This window comes from Xenopus laevis, chromosome 2L, assembly GCF_017654675.1.
Source record: "Xenopus laevis strain J_2021 chromosome 2L, Xenopus_laevis_v10.1, whole genome shotgun sequence".
Classification (NCBI taxonomy): Eukaryota; Metazoa; Chordata; class Amphibia; order Anura; family Pipidae; genus Xenopus; species Xenopus laevis.
In genome coordinates, this window is record NC_054373.1 from 166,604,767 (window position 1) to 166,621,113 (window position 16,347).

General features: G+C 38.6%; 1 protein-coding gene across 2 annotated transcripts in view; it reads left to right on the plus strand.

Annotated features, from left to right (window-relative positions):
* Positions 1 to 16,347, plus strand: part of sacs.L (sacsin molecular chaperone L homeolog) — a 53,825-nt gene that overhangs the window by 23,267 nt on the left and 14,211 nt on the right. For both annotated transcript variants that reach the window (XM_018247730.2, XM_018247731.2), the window contains 7 exons: positions 422 to 572; positions 5,995 to 6,082; positions 6,183 to 6,268; positions 7,996 to 8,107; positions 8,673 to 8,819; positions 9,350 to 10,832; positions 13,361 to 13,452. In XM_018247730.2, the coding sequence (XP_018103219.1) occupies positions 422 to 572; positions 5,995 to 6,082; positions 6,183 to 6,268; positions 7,996 to 8,107; positions 8,673 to 8,819; positions 9,350 to 10,832; positions 13,361 to 13,452 (2,159 nt within the window). The remainder of the gene's footprint in view (positions 1 to 421; positions 573 to 5,994; positions 6,083 to 6,182; positions 6,269 to 7,995; positions 8,108 to 8,672; positions 8,820 to 9,349; positions 10,833 to 13,360; positions 13,453 to 16,347) is intronic.

Sequence of the window (16,347 nt, forward strand, 5' to 3'; positions counted from 1 at the left end):
AGCTAAATAACTAAAAAAAACACAAATAATAAAAAATTAAAACCAATTGCAAATTGTCTTAGAATATCACTCTCTACAGCATGCTAAAAGTTAATTGAAAGGTGAGCAACCCCTTTAATAGTTTATATTAAAAATGTGATTCTGAAGGTGATGGATTTTCATAGGACAGGTTGCCCTTCTGCTTTTGGTCATTTGCTGGATGACCCCTCCTCCAAAAAGTGGCCAAAGTCACCAAATTTTACCCTGTTTTGGGGCATGTCTTTTTTTTTTTTTTTAATAAAAAATTAAAACCGAATGCAAATTGTCTCAGAATATCATTATCAATATATACTAAAAGTTAATTTGAAGGTGAACAACTCCTTTAATTTCCTTGACTCGATGTTGAGATTTCTGACATTTCTTTTTCCCTGCTCTTTTTCAGGTTGTTCAGAGTAACTGTCCTGCACGAGTATGTCGGCAGCAGGACGTATGAAGTGTCCCCATCAATTACTATTAAGGACATCAAGCAGCTGATTTTTGGAGAAACCAATTTTCCAGTCTCCGAACAGAGACTTCTGCTCTACAACAAAGAGGTTAGTTCTGCTGGGAGATATGTGAAAACGTATGTGTTTGTTATGGAAGAGATGGTTTAAGAAACAAGCTGTTGCCTTGGGCTTCCAATCTCGAAGAACGGGCTCTTTGTGGAAATAAAAATATCCTAGCTAAAAATATAAATTATATAATTTCACATTCTGGTCTTCAGCACGTGATGCTCAATATTAGCAAACACTTGCAGTGAGCTGTTGGGAATAGTAGGGGGACAACAGCCTGAGTCGTGCTCCATTTAGGGTGAGGTACATTCTGGGTTCTTATCTATTAAATCTAAGATATATCCTTCTCGCTCATCTACAAAGAATAAAGTCTATCCTGGGCCACTTTAGGATAGGCCCCTTGGAACAGGGCCCACCTTCTTATAGTGTCCTTTACCGCATCATGCCTGTATCATATGCCACATCATAGGGGCCTATTTATGATTGTCATGCTTTTTGGCACAAACAATCTTTGATGAAACCCCCATGTGAGTTTTCTAACTCACACTGGCTTTCGAATCGAAAAACCTCATCAGTTTCACTAATTTCACCAAATTGAAACAAAGAAAAACTTTGTCAACTTTTAGGTAATTTCTGTAATTTTGCCCAAACAGGATTTTGTAAAGAAGAAGGAACTTTGGCAGCATTTAGTTGCTGAAGTCCTTCTTCATTTGAAAAGGCTGTTCAAGTAAAATTATGGAAATTGCAGAAGGTTTTCGGCTCGAAACCCAGCGCGATTTAGAAAACTCACTTCGGGTTTCCTTAAAGGAGAATTCAGCCCCTGAATTATAAAAAGCCCCTACCTAGTAAGCAAAATAGTCCCCCCTCCCTGCTTCCCCTCGCATAGTTCAATAGGTTTGAAAATGGCACTTAAATTTTTCCCACCTAACAGTGCAGAGTAAGCGCAGCGGAGCTTGTGGGCGCCATCTTCCGGATCGCGAGTCTTCATCTGTAATAGAGCGATGTACTAGCGCATGCGCAGCTGGAGCAGTCTTCCGGAGCACACGGTGCATGCGTCAAAAGTGCTGGAAATTGACAAAGAGGACCCAAATTACTGAAGAGGACCTGAAAAAATCCGAAGATCCAGAAGATGGCGCCCACAAGTTCCGCTACGCTTACTCTGAACTGTTAGGTTTGAAATATTTCAGGGACATTTTCAGACATATTGAATTATGCGAGGGGAAGCAGGGGGGGGACTATCCTGCTTACTAGGATGGGGCTTTTTATAATTCGGGGGTTGAGTTCTCCTTTAAAGATTTCTTGTGCTGAAAAGCACTAGCAATCTTAAATAGGCTTCACCATCTCTGTATGTTTATACTTATTTATTGTAATTCTTGTCTTCCTTGTGTGTGCTATTCAACATTGTAAAATTATACACTGTTGCTTATTGTAGTAACACTGTATAAATAAAAAAATACATAAATGCTGGCCCCTTTTATTCAGGATAAGGTCTGTACTGGCTCTCTTCTATTCAAAGTATAACCTATGCTATACCCTTTTTTATTCAAAGAAGATCTGTGCTGGACCCTAGCTTGTAAATAAACCCATTTATTTTATGGTTTATCTTTCATAATAGCTGCTTTTATTTAAATTTAACATAATAATCCTTTGTGTGTTGGGATGGTTTCTGGTTTTACAAAAGCAGTTACTCAGCAACCCCCAGTGGGGGTTTTTTTTTTTCCCTATGCAGTCATGTATTAGAGAAAGGAAGACTTTATTACATGCTTTGGCTAACTTCCATCATACTGCAGTTATCATCTAATGACTCCCCAGTGATCAGAAACAGGTGTCCAGTCATCTAGAGATCATTCTTCTGAGACAATAAAAAGAAATTAAAATTGTTACATCAGAAAAGAATTTTAAAATGGATTTTTTGGTAGAAGACTCCTATAGCTGTACAATACCTCACTCAAATGGCTCCAGTTCTAAGTAGAATGGAATCTTCAAATGCGTTTGTTAAACTAACTGTTTTTTGCACAAATTCTGCATGTAGAGAGACATGATTTCTGGTGCTTTTAATAGAGTGAGCTCTAATACATCTTCTAAGCAAAAGGAGGCCCCTTATAAGATATATTGGATCATTCATCTGACACTCAACTCCTGAATGAAGACAGAATGTGGAGAAACAGATGCTGAGAGAAGGATAGTGAATATAAACTTGATTATTTCAGAAACGGTACAGAATTTTTAATTGTATTTAGAAAGTTCCTTATTTCAGTGTACAGAAGCTAATATTACATTTTAATTTTTGCAATAGTTCCCCTTTAAGCTGAACATTTGATTAATGCAGAGGTCCCTTCTTGACCTTTGCGGATGGGGCATAGATACTCTAAACCTTTTGGCCTGTATGAATGGAACATTGCTCCATTAGTTGAGGCCTAATCTCACAATGGGGGTCATTTATCAACACTGGGGAAATTTTCCCATGGGCAGTAACCCATGGCAACCAATCAAATAGCTGCATTCATTGTTCTACTTGCAGCTGGCTTCAAAAAGCTAATCACTGATTGGTTGCTATAGGTAACTGCCCATGGGCAAATTTGCCCAGTGTTGATAAATGAGCCCCAATGTTTGATTGGTTGGAAAACTCTAAAGCTAGCCTGTACATGGCCACATTTATTATGGAGGGCCACATCCTTCTTTACTGCCTACAATAAATTTTATAGTGCTGTATTTCCCATACTGATGATGTGTGGCTGGGCCTAAACCCATGGGTTGGGCAGGTTTAGGTGAAAATCAGGCTTGCACATTGGATGCGAGTTGGGTGAGGATTATACTTGCCCTTCCACAGGACTCCTAACTTCTAATTGTGCACTGAGATTGGAATCCTTTATCGTTGGTGGGACAGTGGAAATTCCTGGAGCCTACCCATGTGAGGCCTGCCTCGGGTTGGGGCTGTAAATCCCTTTTAACTGCATTGAGAATAGGTAGGTTAGGCTGGGTGTGAGTGAGAAATTTTCTGACCCGCACATCACTACCTTTTACAACCAAGGTTCCAAGGCTTTTTGTATTCTCACCGTCTTTTTATACCAAATAAGTTAAGTACCTCTTAAAGGAAAACTATACCCCCCGAACAATGTAGGTCTCTAAAAAAGATATTGCATATTGCTCTTGTGACCCTGCTTCATGTAAATAAACCATTTTCATAATAATATAGTTTTTTAGTAGTTTATGCCATTGGGTAATCATAAATAGAAAATTGCCATTTTAAAAAATACACTGCACACAAACAAACCATACATGTTAGGTCACATGAGCCAATTAACAGACAAGAGTCCTTTCTTTTGCTTCCACACTTCTTCCTGTTACAGTTAGAGTTGTAGTATTTCTGGTCAGGTGATCTCCGAGACAGCACAGAGACCATCACCAAATGGTGGTTCAAGGCAAGAAATGTAAATGGGCAATATTTACTTAAATATATATACCAGTTTGGTAAGATTATTAAATATGTTATTTAATATGATATAAACTATCTGTTGCTTAAATATTCATTTTGGGGTTTAAGTTTTCCTTTAAAGAAGAATTGAACCCCCCCCCACTAACAAAAACTCCTACCCAATACCCTACATAGTCCCCCTCCCCCGAATAGGTTATAACACCTATAAGTGCCCCTAATCCTTTACTCACCTATAAGTGCAGAGTAAGAGCAGCCGAGCTCATGGGAGCCATTTTCCGGCTCTTCTGATTTCTTCCTTCCCTTCGGCAATTTCCGTCACTTTTGGTGCATGCGCAGTTGCTATGAACCGGAAGATTGCTCCAACTGTGCATGCGCCAATACGTCACTCATTTCCCGAACAAATCTGAAGAGCAAGAAGATGGCGCCCACAAGCTCAGCTGCGCTTACTTACTCTGCACTTATAGGCGAGTAAAGTATTAGGGGCACTTATAGGTGTTATCACCTATGCGGGGGGAGAGCAGGGAAGGGAGACTATGTAGGGTACTGGGTATGGGTTTTTATTAGTGGGGGGATTGAGTTCTCCTTTAAGATATGAGAGGTCATTTACGGCCATTTACACAAGTGCAGTGAGCAAAGTGCTGTTTCAAGCACAATCATCACGTCTTTTCCCCACAGTGCTATGTTGCCCCTCACCAATAAATTAAATTCCATTACAAATTAATTTATGAATGTCTGCGTTAGATAAAAGCTACCTTGTATAACATTGGTCTGACCTCTTTACGTAGACAAGAGAGTGGGCCAACTGAAATGCCTAGTCCTCTTTATCTACCCTAACATTCTGTGCTTCTGTCTCTTATCACTTAAAGGGGAAGGAAACCTCGTCGGCGCTAACCCCCCTCCCCCCTCCCGTGTATTGCCCCCCCTCCCTCCTCCCCCCTGGCCTACCCCTCCCGCTGGGCAAATGCCCCTAACTTGTTACTTACCCTTCTGCGCAGGTCCAGTCCAGGGAGTTCACAGGTGACATCTTGACAATTTTGTCAATACCCATAACTACTGCAGTTCAAGGCACATTAAAAGCCTTTGGGTTATGGCACACCAGGAGATTAGACTCTTCTGTGGGCCACTTATCTCCTGTAAATGCTTTTCCACCGACTTTAAAGTTAGTTTTCTCAAAGTTTCCTCGCGAGGAAGAAAAAAAAACCCAAGTTGAGTTTCAATATGAAGCTGGTCAACTGTGAGTTTCTTTCCTTTTAATTCACAAGTATTTGGTTTTGTGTAGGCATTATTTCTCAATTTGAGTATAGGGGAAATTTTTATTGCTTCCTGTTTGTCATTGCTATAGCAGCTCAAAGCCCTACACCCCCTATGTTGCTAAGTGAAAGAAAATACAAACAAAATTAAGCTGTGGGCATATTTCTTTATGGTCTTGTTAATAGAGTTGGGTAAACTGCTGAATAAATATAATTCTAGACTCCAAAATAAACCAAGAAATATTTTCATAAAGTCATTACTGTAGTGAAATATAAGATGAGCATGCTGTTTCCTTTCTTTGCTAACCAGTCATATCATCTGCACAAGGTCAGTTTCCTATGAATATATGTTACATAAGATGAAACTCTCACCAACCTGGTTACAGAATTGTAGGTGTCAATGGGGTCTGATATCAGCCCTTATTTGTACATGCAGGGGATCCGTTATCAGGAAACCCATTATCCAGAAAGCTGGGAATTACAGAAAGGACATTTCCCATAGAAATTATTTACTTTTTCTCTGTAATGATAAAACAGTTTCTTGTACTTGATCCCAACTAAGATATAATTAATCCTATTAGCAGCCTATTTAATGTTTACATGATTTTCTAGTAGACATAAGCTAGGAAGATTCAAATTACAGAAAGATCTGTTATCTGGAAAACCCCAGGTCTCGAGCATTCTGGATAACAGGTCCCATACCTGTATAGTTTAATGGGGCGCAGAGAAGGTGATAATTTTGTAACAGATAATTGTTTTATGTTCTTTTTTTTTCTAGTTATGTGATCAGACCAAGATTGGAGAAGTGGTATCGTCAGACTCCTGTTTATTTCTAAAACTGCAGGCGAGAGGGCTAAAAGGAGGAGGTACCAGTTAACAGTTCATGATATTTATATATCACGTATATGATGCCTACATAATCATGCTGGTTATTTACAGTTACTTGTGTGATTGTGTGATTTACAGGGAAGTTTGGACAGACAACCCCTCCTCTTGTTGACTTTCTCAAGGACATATTAAGAAGATATCCAGAGGGAGGACAAATTCTCAAGGTATGAAACATCACTAATATAAAAAGACTAAAAAATAATAAAAATTAAAAATCGTTTGACTATTCGACCATTCGATAGTCGAAGTACTGTCTCTTTAAGAAAAAACTTTCGACCCCCTAGTTCGCCACCTAAAAGTTACCGAAGTCAATGTTAGCCTATGGGGAAGGTCCCCATAGGCTTTCTAAGCTTTTTTGGGTCGAACAAAAATCATTCGATCAATAGATTAAAATCCTTCGATTCGAACGATTCAAAGGATTTAATCGTTCGATCGAACGAATAGCGCTAAATCCTTCGACTTCGATATTCGAAGTCGAAGAATTTAACTTCGACAGTCGAATATCGAGGGTTAATTAACCCAACCCTTGATATTCGACCTTAAGTAAATTTGCCCCTAAATATACTGTATACCAAAGTGTGTGTTTCCTGTTGATTTTATTTCTTATACATTATTGTTTTTGAACACTTTAACTTACTGTATATACTCGAGTATAAGCCGTCCCGAGTATAAGCCGAGGTACCTAATTTTACCTCCAAAAACTGGGAAAGCTTATTGACTCGAGTATAAGCCTAGGGTGAAAAATACAGCAGCTTCTGGTAAGTTTCAATCAAAAAATTAAGGGTTTCTGCTCCCAATTGAGGTGTCGGCGTCTAGTTTTTGGATGCCGGTGACAATTCTTGGACGCCGGCGAATATTCTTGGAGACTATTCTTGGGCGCCGGCGACTATTCTTGGGCGCCGACGACCGTTTTTGCGCTTGTTCCGAGTATAAGCCAAGGTAGAGTTTTTCAGCATATTTTGGGGGCTGAAAAACTCGGCTTATACTCGAGTATATACGGTACTGCAGGATTTGTGCAGCCTGTTTTTTGAACCTTACACTGCAAAACCTACAACATTTGATGCAACACAGGTCCCATTGTGTTTTGTTATGGTTGGCACACTCTAGCTTACTTGATTGAATTGCACACAGGCATTTAAGCCTATGCAATGCCCCCAGACTGTCCCTTATGAATACAATGCTGCAGTGCAGTATTCATGGGAAGACTTTATGCTCCATTCTGGATGGGCCAGGGCACATAAAAAAAACATGCACTTTGTATCCTGATCCGCACTTAATAAATTAAGCTTTCTATTCTGCAGCTGTACAGTTTGTTGAAGACAAGTTGGCAATTATGAATAGGAAGAGATCTGAATCGTAAAATGAATGTTGAAAATATAAATAACAATCTAGCTTCAGAATTCATGGTTGTTGTAGTCAGTGCAGCATAAAAAACTTGATTATAACTGATTACCCAATAAACTGTATTTTAAAGGGATGGTTTTCAGGTAGTCTTTGGATTTTGTGTAGTGCACAATCCCTGATGCTGCTGGGCTACAATTATCAGCATCCTTCAGTTTTGGAACATCTGGGGACCCAAGGTTAAGAAGGGTGTACTATATAAAAATGATAAATCAGAGACATTTGTTTACTATATACAGACACAGAGCTGCTGGCCCATTTACACAGCAATAACTCCAAGGTGACTTCAACTGTGATCTATTAAAGGACACCAATACATTTACATTTGTTGGATTTTGTTTCAGCATTCAGTCATTTCCTAAGAGGTAGTGAGGGGTTTCATGGGAAGGAAGTTGGAACATCCTTTCAGTATATCTCTGTAGAATTTAAACTAATACATGGACTTATTTTTATTTGACTGTTTTTCATTCATAAATATGTTATCTTTTAGGAGCTGATCCAAAATGCTGAAGATGCTGGTGCCACCGAGGTCAAGTTCTTGTATGACGAAACACATTATGGTACTGAATCCCTTTGGTCAAAAGAAATGGCTCCATATCAAGGTATGGAAACAGGATGTCCATGAGCTTCCGAAGCAAAAATATCAAAAGGGGTATTTCCTGGATTTTGTATAGATTTTTGGTTTTCTGTTGCATTTGTTCTTAATTAAAGCAACACAATTTATTTTGCTTTCTGTGTACTTGAGTTAAAGGTGTTATTTATATTTTAATATGAATATTCTAAGGAGGACAACTATATTTTGTTAGTGTACCTACCATTTTTTTGCTATAGTTTGAACAAAAAAAAAATAAAATAAAAACTTTTTTCTTGGTGCACCTATTGCATAGTCTTTTTTTTTTGTACACTAACCCCCTTCCATTAGTATTGGCACTGAGACTGAGTCTCACTTTTTCTCTTTGCTAGAAGGCATAATGTGCATTTCACAGCTGCCTGTGCTCTCAGGCATAATAAAGCTGGGGAATGTAAATTATTCAGAACAGAATTGGGGGAACTATATTTTGACCCTTTCGTTAAACCAATATAAGGCATACCGCTGTTCTACATTTCTATTAAAATATATTGTTTTGCCTGTTCCACCTCATTAATTGTTACTCCATCGCTGTTCAGGGGCTGCTCTCTATGCATACAACAATGCAGTTTTCACTCCAGAAGATTGGCACGGAATTCAGGAAATAGCAAGGAGTCGGAAAAAAGATGACCCACTCAAAGTTGGAAGATTTGGAATTGGATTTAATTCTGTCTATCACATAACAGGTCAGGATATGACTTCATGATGTGACTTCACTGAGTAGTCATGTGTAGATGTGTACTGACAAAGATGTACAGGATGTCCCTACACTGTATTTTTAAAACACTGAAATTAAAAAATCAAGGGATATAAATAAAGGGGTGATTCAGGGCTTTTAAATAAACCAAATAAGCACTTGCTTCACAGTTTGGTTATAGTGTAATTTTAGCAGTCCAATCTTGCAACACTTTGAGTTTCTGCAGAGTGAGAGTAATGAATATTTCCCCTTTCTTGCTACTCCTGCCAGTAGAGGAAGTTGACTGGAAGCATACATAGCAGTGGTAGGCAGCAGTCAAAAATCAAGATCATTAGAGGGAATTGATTTCAAGTGAACAGTGTAAGCACTGAAATCCACTGGTAGAGAAGTCTTCAACACCGAGTTATTAGACATGCAAATAAAAGCTAAGTTGGGTACCGGAATGTTATTTTTGTGGTACCAGGCAATATTAGGCGGCTCTCATACCTATTTTGTCTTGTTTTTTTCCCCCATGTATAGATGTTCCCAGTATTTTCAGTGGTGACCAGATTGGCATGTTGGATCCACACCAGGTGTTGTTTGGACGCCATGAATCAGGCCAGTGTTGGAACATTAAAGAAGACAGCAAAGAAATAAATGAATTTGTGGACCAATTTGCCCCTTTTATTGGTATTTTTGAAAGCACCAAGGAAACATTTACCAAGGGTTATTTTCCTGGGACTTTTTTCCGATTTCCGCTCCGCGTTCAACCCTCTTTACTAAGCAGCAACTTGTACAATAAGGATAAAGTTCTAGAACTGTATGAGTCCTTTAGAGCCGATGCAGACACAGTACTCCTTTTTCTTAAGAATGTCGAGAAAGTGTCTTTGCACGTGCGAGAAGCAGATGGGTCTGAAAAGCTTATCTTTCGAGTTACCGCAAGTGAGAACAAATCAGTGAAACATGACAGACCAAACTCCATAAAGATTCTTGAAGAAGCCATCGATGGGTACTGCAAAGGAGTTCCTAGCAACAGCATAACATGTGTCACATACCATGTAAATATTGGGGTGGAGGATGAAAGTGTCAAGGAAACACAAACATCATCTTGGTTGGTTTGTAACGGTGTGGGAGGCCGGGGTATTTGCAATGAATTAGACTGTCTTGCCGATGATTTAAAGTTTGTGCCTGCTATTGGAATAGCAATGCCTTTGTGTAGCAATGGGGCTGAAAAGGGAGCTGTGTCTGAATTTTCAGGAAGAGCCTTTTGCTTTCTGCCTTTACCTCCAGGGGAAGAGAGCAAGACGGGACTCCCTGTTCATATAAGTGGTTTTTTTGGATTAACAGACAATCGAAGGAGCATCAAATGGAGGGAACTGGACCAGTGGCGAGATCCTGCTGCTCTTTGGAATGAACTTCTTGTGAAAAATGTGGTCCCCAAAGCATACGCCACTCTTATTTTGGAAGCCATCAAAAGAATGGAGACAGAGGAAAACCCAGATTTAACACTTTCTGCAGATAGCATCTACGGGGTATGGCCTGACATTGAGAAAACAAGGCCACACTGGAAGCCGATCATTGAGCCTTTACTGAAGGAGCTATTTCAGAACGCTGTTATATATTCTACCAGTAATTGCTGGCTGAAAGAGGCAGATGTTAATTTCAACGAGATAGATGAAAGCAAAGAGTATGCAAAAACTATCCTGAACTACCTCCAGAATTCTGGGACTCAAATTGCTAAGGTACCAGCTAATGTTGCTGCTGCATTCCAAGTCCCAGTTAATAATTCAAAGCCTGTGAAGAAAGTCACTCCTGCCCTCCTGAGACAAGTTTTAAGGAAATCTGGCCATAGAGGACCCATAGACGAGAAACTGCACCTTCTAGAGTTTGTGCTGGCTGATGAAGCCTACAGTGATCTCCTTGGGTTGGAACTACTCCCTTTGCAAAATGGAACATATATTCCTTTCTCTTCATCCGTATCAGATAAAGATATAGTGTATATAACGTCAGAGGAGTTCCCAAGGTATGAATTTCATCGAAATGTAGCAATTATAGCCTTGCCAGTTTGCCTTAATTTCTATGTGTTTGCTGTTGACATATATTCTTTTCTTTTGTAGCCAATCATTGAGCCTTTACTGATGGAGCTATTTTAAAACACTGTTATATATTCTACCAGTAATTGCTGGCTGAAAGAGACAGAAGTGGACATATATTATTTTCTGTATATTATTGTTATGGTTTAATTTTTGTTTTTTCAGTTTGTAATGGAATTTGTTTCTTAAAGGGGAACTCCACAAAAACATAACTTAAGCTTTTTGAAAAATAAACACAATTTCAAGCAACTTTACAATATATACCAATTAAAAAATATGCAGACTTTTCATGATTTGTAATGGTTTGGAACAGTTCCCTAAGCCTAGCCCTCTGCTCTCCTTCTGATCTCTCTGACTACTTTGCTGAGCTTGCTGACTACTGTTACTTTGTATCAGCAGCCAGCTGTCCTCAGCCTGTATCCTCCAAACCCCACAATTCCCTGCACACCTGATTTCGATAAGGAACAGAACATCATGCAATGCAATGCATTGTGGGTTATGTAGTTCCTGCATGCTGTCTGTAAGCTGTGGAGAACGTATTTCAATTTGTAACATTAGTGTTTTAGTCCCTCCTTCCCTGCCAGGATTTCAAATGATGCAGAAAGAGAAGAACTGTTAAACAGTTGCATTTCAGCCTAGAAAATGGCATTTATTCATACTTTTTGAAGAAACTGATAACAGTGATGGATATATTTGGGGTTTCTGTGTTATGTGGGCCTCTTTATCGAATTTTGGTTTGGAAGCTGGAGTTCCCCTTTAATTTTTTCCTGTCTCAGTCTCACAACAGAAGGGATTGCTGGAGACAATTATTCCTTTTCAGGAATGTACCAAAACCAGAATGAAGTCCTCCCCAAAAGATTCAGCCAAATGTGATCCCTAATTATTTGCATGTTCAAATTTGAGAAAAGTAAAAGTTTGGTTGTTAAAAGTCATATGACTTTGAGGGTTCAGATTAGTTTGGGTCAAACACTAGGGATTCTTCTGCAGTAAGTGCTGGGCTATGGCTGAAACCTGTATTTGGCACATCCATATCCTTTATAGTGAGAATCCTATTATAAGGGTAGGTCCCATAAAAGTTTAAGGCATGTTATGAAGTTCTGAGCTCTTATCAGCCCACACAGAGACCTGGAACTACTACATGCATGATGCAGTAGCTTGAGACAGGCTTTTTTTTATCTTACCCCATGGGCAACCACAGATGTAGCATTTTTTGAAAGATCTGGACAATTTTAGGGTAAAACAACACATAAAAACGCATAAAAAAACATGACTATCATAAGTTATTTGGCTTCTTACTTTTCTGAGTCCCTAGTACACCCTCATTACCTATTCACACAGGACATCCAATCAGGGTCCTTAACTGTATTACCAACTCATATTCCGGTAACGAAGGAAACTGGAATGCTTTGTAAGAATGGGCAGTTGAGGAAGAAACTGGTACAGACCACCAGAATTGGTAATGATTAACCAGTATAGATCAATGTCTTGCATGGGGTGATGCTACGTAGTCTAAAACTTTAAAGGGATACTGTCATGGGAAAATTAATCAGTTAATAGTGCTGCTCCAGCAGAATTCTACACTGAAATCCATTTCTCAAAAGAGCAAACAGATTTTTTTATATTCAATTTTGAAATCTGACATGGGGCTAGACATATTGTCAATTTCCCAGCTGCCCCAAGTCATGTGACTTGTGCTTTGATAAACTTCAATCACTCGTTACTGCTGTACTGCAAGTTGGAGTGATATCACCCCCCTCCCCTTTCCCCCCCAGCAGCCAAACAACAGAACAATGGGAAGGTAACGAGATAACAGCTCCCTAACACAAGATAACAGCTGCCTGGTAGATCTAAGAACTACACTCAATAGTAAAAACCCATGTCCCACTGATACTCCTTTAGTTACATTGAGAAGGAAAAACAGCAGCCTGCCAGAAAGCATTTCTCTCCTAACGTGCAGGCACAAGTCACATGACCAGGGGCAGCTGGGAAATTGACAAAATGTCTAGCCCCATGTCAGATTTCAAAATTGATTATAAAAATATCTGTTTGCTCTTTTGAGAAATGGATTTCAGTGCAGAATTCTAATGGAGTAGCACTATTAACTGATGTGTTTTGAAAAAAAAACATGTTTTCTGATGACAGGATCCCTTTAAGGAGCTTTACTAAAAATGAATTGGATCACCTCCTTTATTAATAAAAGAGATCACAGAAGAATGAAGGGAATCTGTTATAAACTGACATCCTAATATAATGTGGTTATTTTCCAATAGCTAGGCAAACACATGTGAGGGTTTATTTCACTAACTGACTTAAATATTTTTGTATGTCAGAAAAATCTCAGTAATGTCAGTGAATGCGATTAATGGAATTCTGAGAAACGTTGCATTTTGGATAAAAAAAAAACTCAAAAGCAAATGTATTCTATTTAATCATTCACCCATCTTCCCTTCTCTTACAGGACGTTGTTCCCAGGTCTAGATGGAAGACTCCTGTCTGATAACCTGCCACCCAAGATTCTAGCAGCACTGAAGAAAGCTTCTACAAGCCGAGGTTAGGACGCATTCTTAGAACCTTCATCTGTCATTTATTGCCACCCGTAGTGCCCCACACTCTACACATTTGAATTACACAATCTGGTGTGATTTTCCAGCCATACCATGTTTGTATGGTACATTTCAATGCTGTTTTCTTACTGACCTTCATAAATATTTCCCAAAGTGTGGGTTGAACAAGTGGGATGTGTGGGAGATCGGAAATTGGGGGTATAGTTCACCCTGGTAATCCACAAATGCTTTATTGCTATGCATTCTGCATTTTATAGTTATGTAACATATCACTGATATGTTACTGATCTAGCTATGTTCATGCAACTGCACAACAAAAAAAAAATTCCATGGACTTCTTCCCTGGAAGTCACAGCCTATACAGAAGTCTCTGGCAGTTACAATCTATACAGTAGTTAACAGCCACTAGCCATGTGGTACTATTGTACAGCAGCTGTTGACTTATAGGGTTTTTACACGAGAATATTAACATAACTTAGACTGACATTTCATCAGATAATATCACACTCAGGAAGAACCAAAATTCCACTCCCCCTTCCAGTCCACTGGCCAAATGTCCTGGTGAAGCATTCTTGACTTAACCCTTTCACCTATTATATTGTAGCACAACAACTCCTTTGGGGATGCGCAGGTATGTTTGATGGATACTTGTGTATTGGAGAATGCTCTGTAAACCTATAACTTTGGATGTGTTTGCTGTGTATATATATGGATATATGGATTCCTTTACCATGCACCTGGGTTAACACAGGAGATGGAGTGCTGTTCTCTACTACATTATTATATATATATATATATATATATATATATATATATATATATATATATATATATATATATATATATATATATATATATATATATTATGTGCTGTTAAAGGGAAAGTATGGTAAAGCTTTATTTTCCATTAAGTGAAACTATAAATTATGAAGGCATAACTAACTGTGTGTATAGAACATTTATTTTATACAAGGAATACTGTCAACAATATTAAAGGCAGAATCACAAAGGAAGGGGAGACATCCTCAGTGATTGTAGTCCCTTACTTTCTTTCCCAGGCCAGCACCGGCCCAATTTAATTTCCATTGTGTGTGCCATGCCACCATATTGTGTGTGCTGGGCATCCCCCCATTTACTTAAATTTGGTGACAGCATTCTTTAAGCAACAGTTATAGCAATTGCTTTTGCTGAGTGATTAGATATCAATAAAAGGAATCATCTCTACTTTTCAGTTTAAGAGAAAAATCTTTAAAAAGCCTTTATAGGTTTGTACATGATTTCCCTTACAGTTAAGCTAACATCAGGAGGATTCAGGAGGACCGTGCTGAAATATGTTTACTAACTGTGTTACTAATAATTATTTCACTGTGTGGTGCTTGCTTCTTAAACTAAACTTCTTCAGATAGTGTTTGTAATTTTAATTTTAAAATTGTTTTTGCAAAAAATAAATGAATGCAGGGGCGTAACTACAGAGAAAGTAGGAGGTATAGGGGGGCCCACGAGGCCCAAATAATGAGCGATTTCAACATATATTGGTAAAACAGGAGAATCTCTGGATATGTTGGGGGCCCTAAAATTAATTTGCTGTGGGGCCCTGTAACATCTAGATACTCCACTGAATGAACATATATGCAATCCAGCAACAAAGTGATAGTAGGAGCACTTACCGGCACACTTTCTTATTTACATAGTAACATAGTAAGTAAGGTTGAAAAATGACACACGTCCATCAAGTTCAACCTTTTTTTTTTTTTTAAATCTGCCTAACTGCCAGTTGATCCAGAGGAAGGCAAAAAAAAACATCTGAAGCCTCACCAATTTGCCTCAGAGGGGGAAAAAATTCCTTCCTGACTCCAAAATGGCAATCGGACTATTCCCTGGATCAACTTGTACTATGAGCTATCTCCCATAATCCTGTATTCCCTCACTTGCTAAACAGCCATCCAACCCCTTCTTAAAGCTTGCTGGGAGCTCAATGATTGAAAATGCCCCTATAGCTTCTGAATACAATTAAGCGAACACAATTCTACCAGTCAGATATAATGCACATCATTGCTAGGGGTTTAATGATTTTAAACAGATGCTGACATCAGAAAATAACCTTTTTTATTATCTATCTTAACACTGTCTTTGAATGCTATTTATAATTTTGCCATAAAAGTGTTTGCCTGGTGCTTTTACATTACCTTTCTTACTACCCTGTTCCTCTATGAAGGGCTGCCATATTTGTGCAGCAGTAGTCCGTTAGCATTAGAAACTCTGACAGGTAAAGAAGGGACAGTCAGGTTGAGGAACTTCAAGTGACAATTACTTACAAAATCAGAACTATCAGCCAAAAAACGATCAACATAACCTACAGGTAACTTTTGATGAAGATTAATATTTTGAAAAGAAAATTTTTAGTGTCAGTATCACTTTAAATGCACTTTAATATTTAGTACACAGTAGGCAGTGTAGGTTGTTATATGAAGGACCTTGAAATGGCACATGAGGTTACATATTTTGGCCAAAATGGACTAACACCACAGTTCTTGTAAAATGTTTTTAAAGGTATTAAGCAGCTACAGTCGATTACATGGAGGGTTAATGTGATGCTTTGCATGACCAAGACCAATACAGGATGTCTCTTATGTGTGCCATAACCAGAGAAATTGTTATTTAATTCTTTTCGAAAAAACTAAAATACCATGTCATTACACTAATGTTCCAATCCTAATCCACTGTAACAGCATGCTTGAGACTTGAGAACATCTACAGTATATATGGTGACTGCACAAAGAATTTAGTAAGGGTATTATGGGGTAAAGGCTTAATTTCAACACTTAATACCGTTCTTAAAAGAGAACTAAACCCTTAATAGCTTGGCCCCCTTCAGCATCCC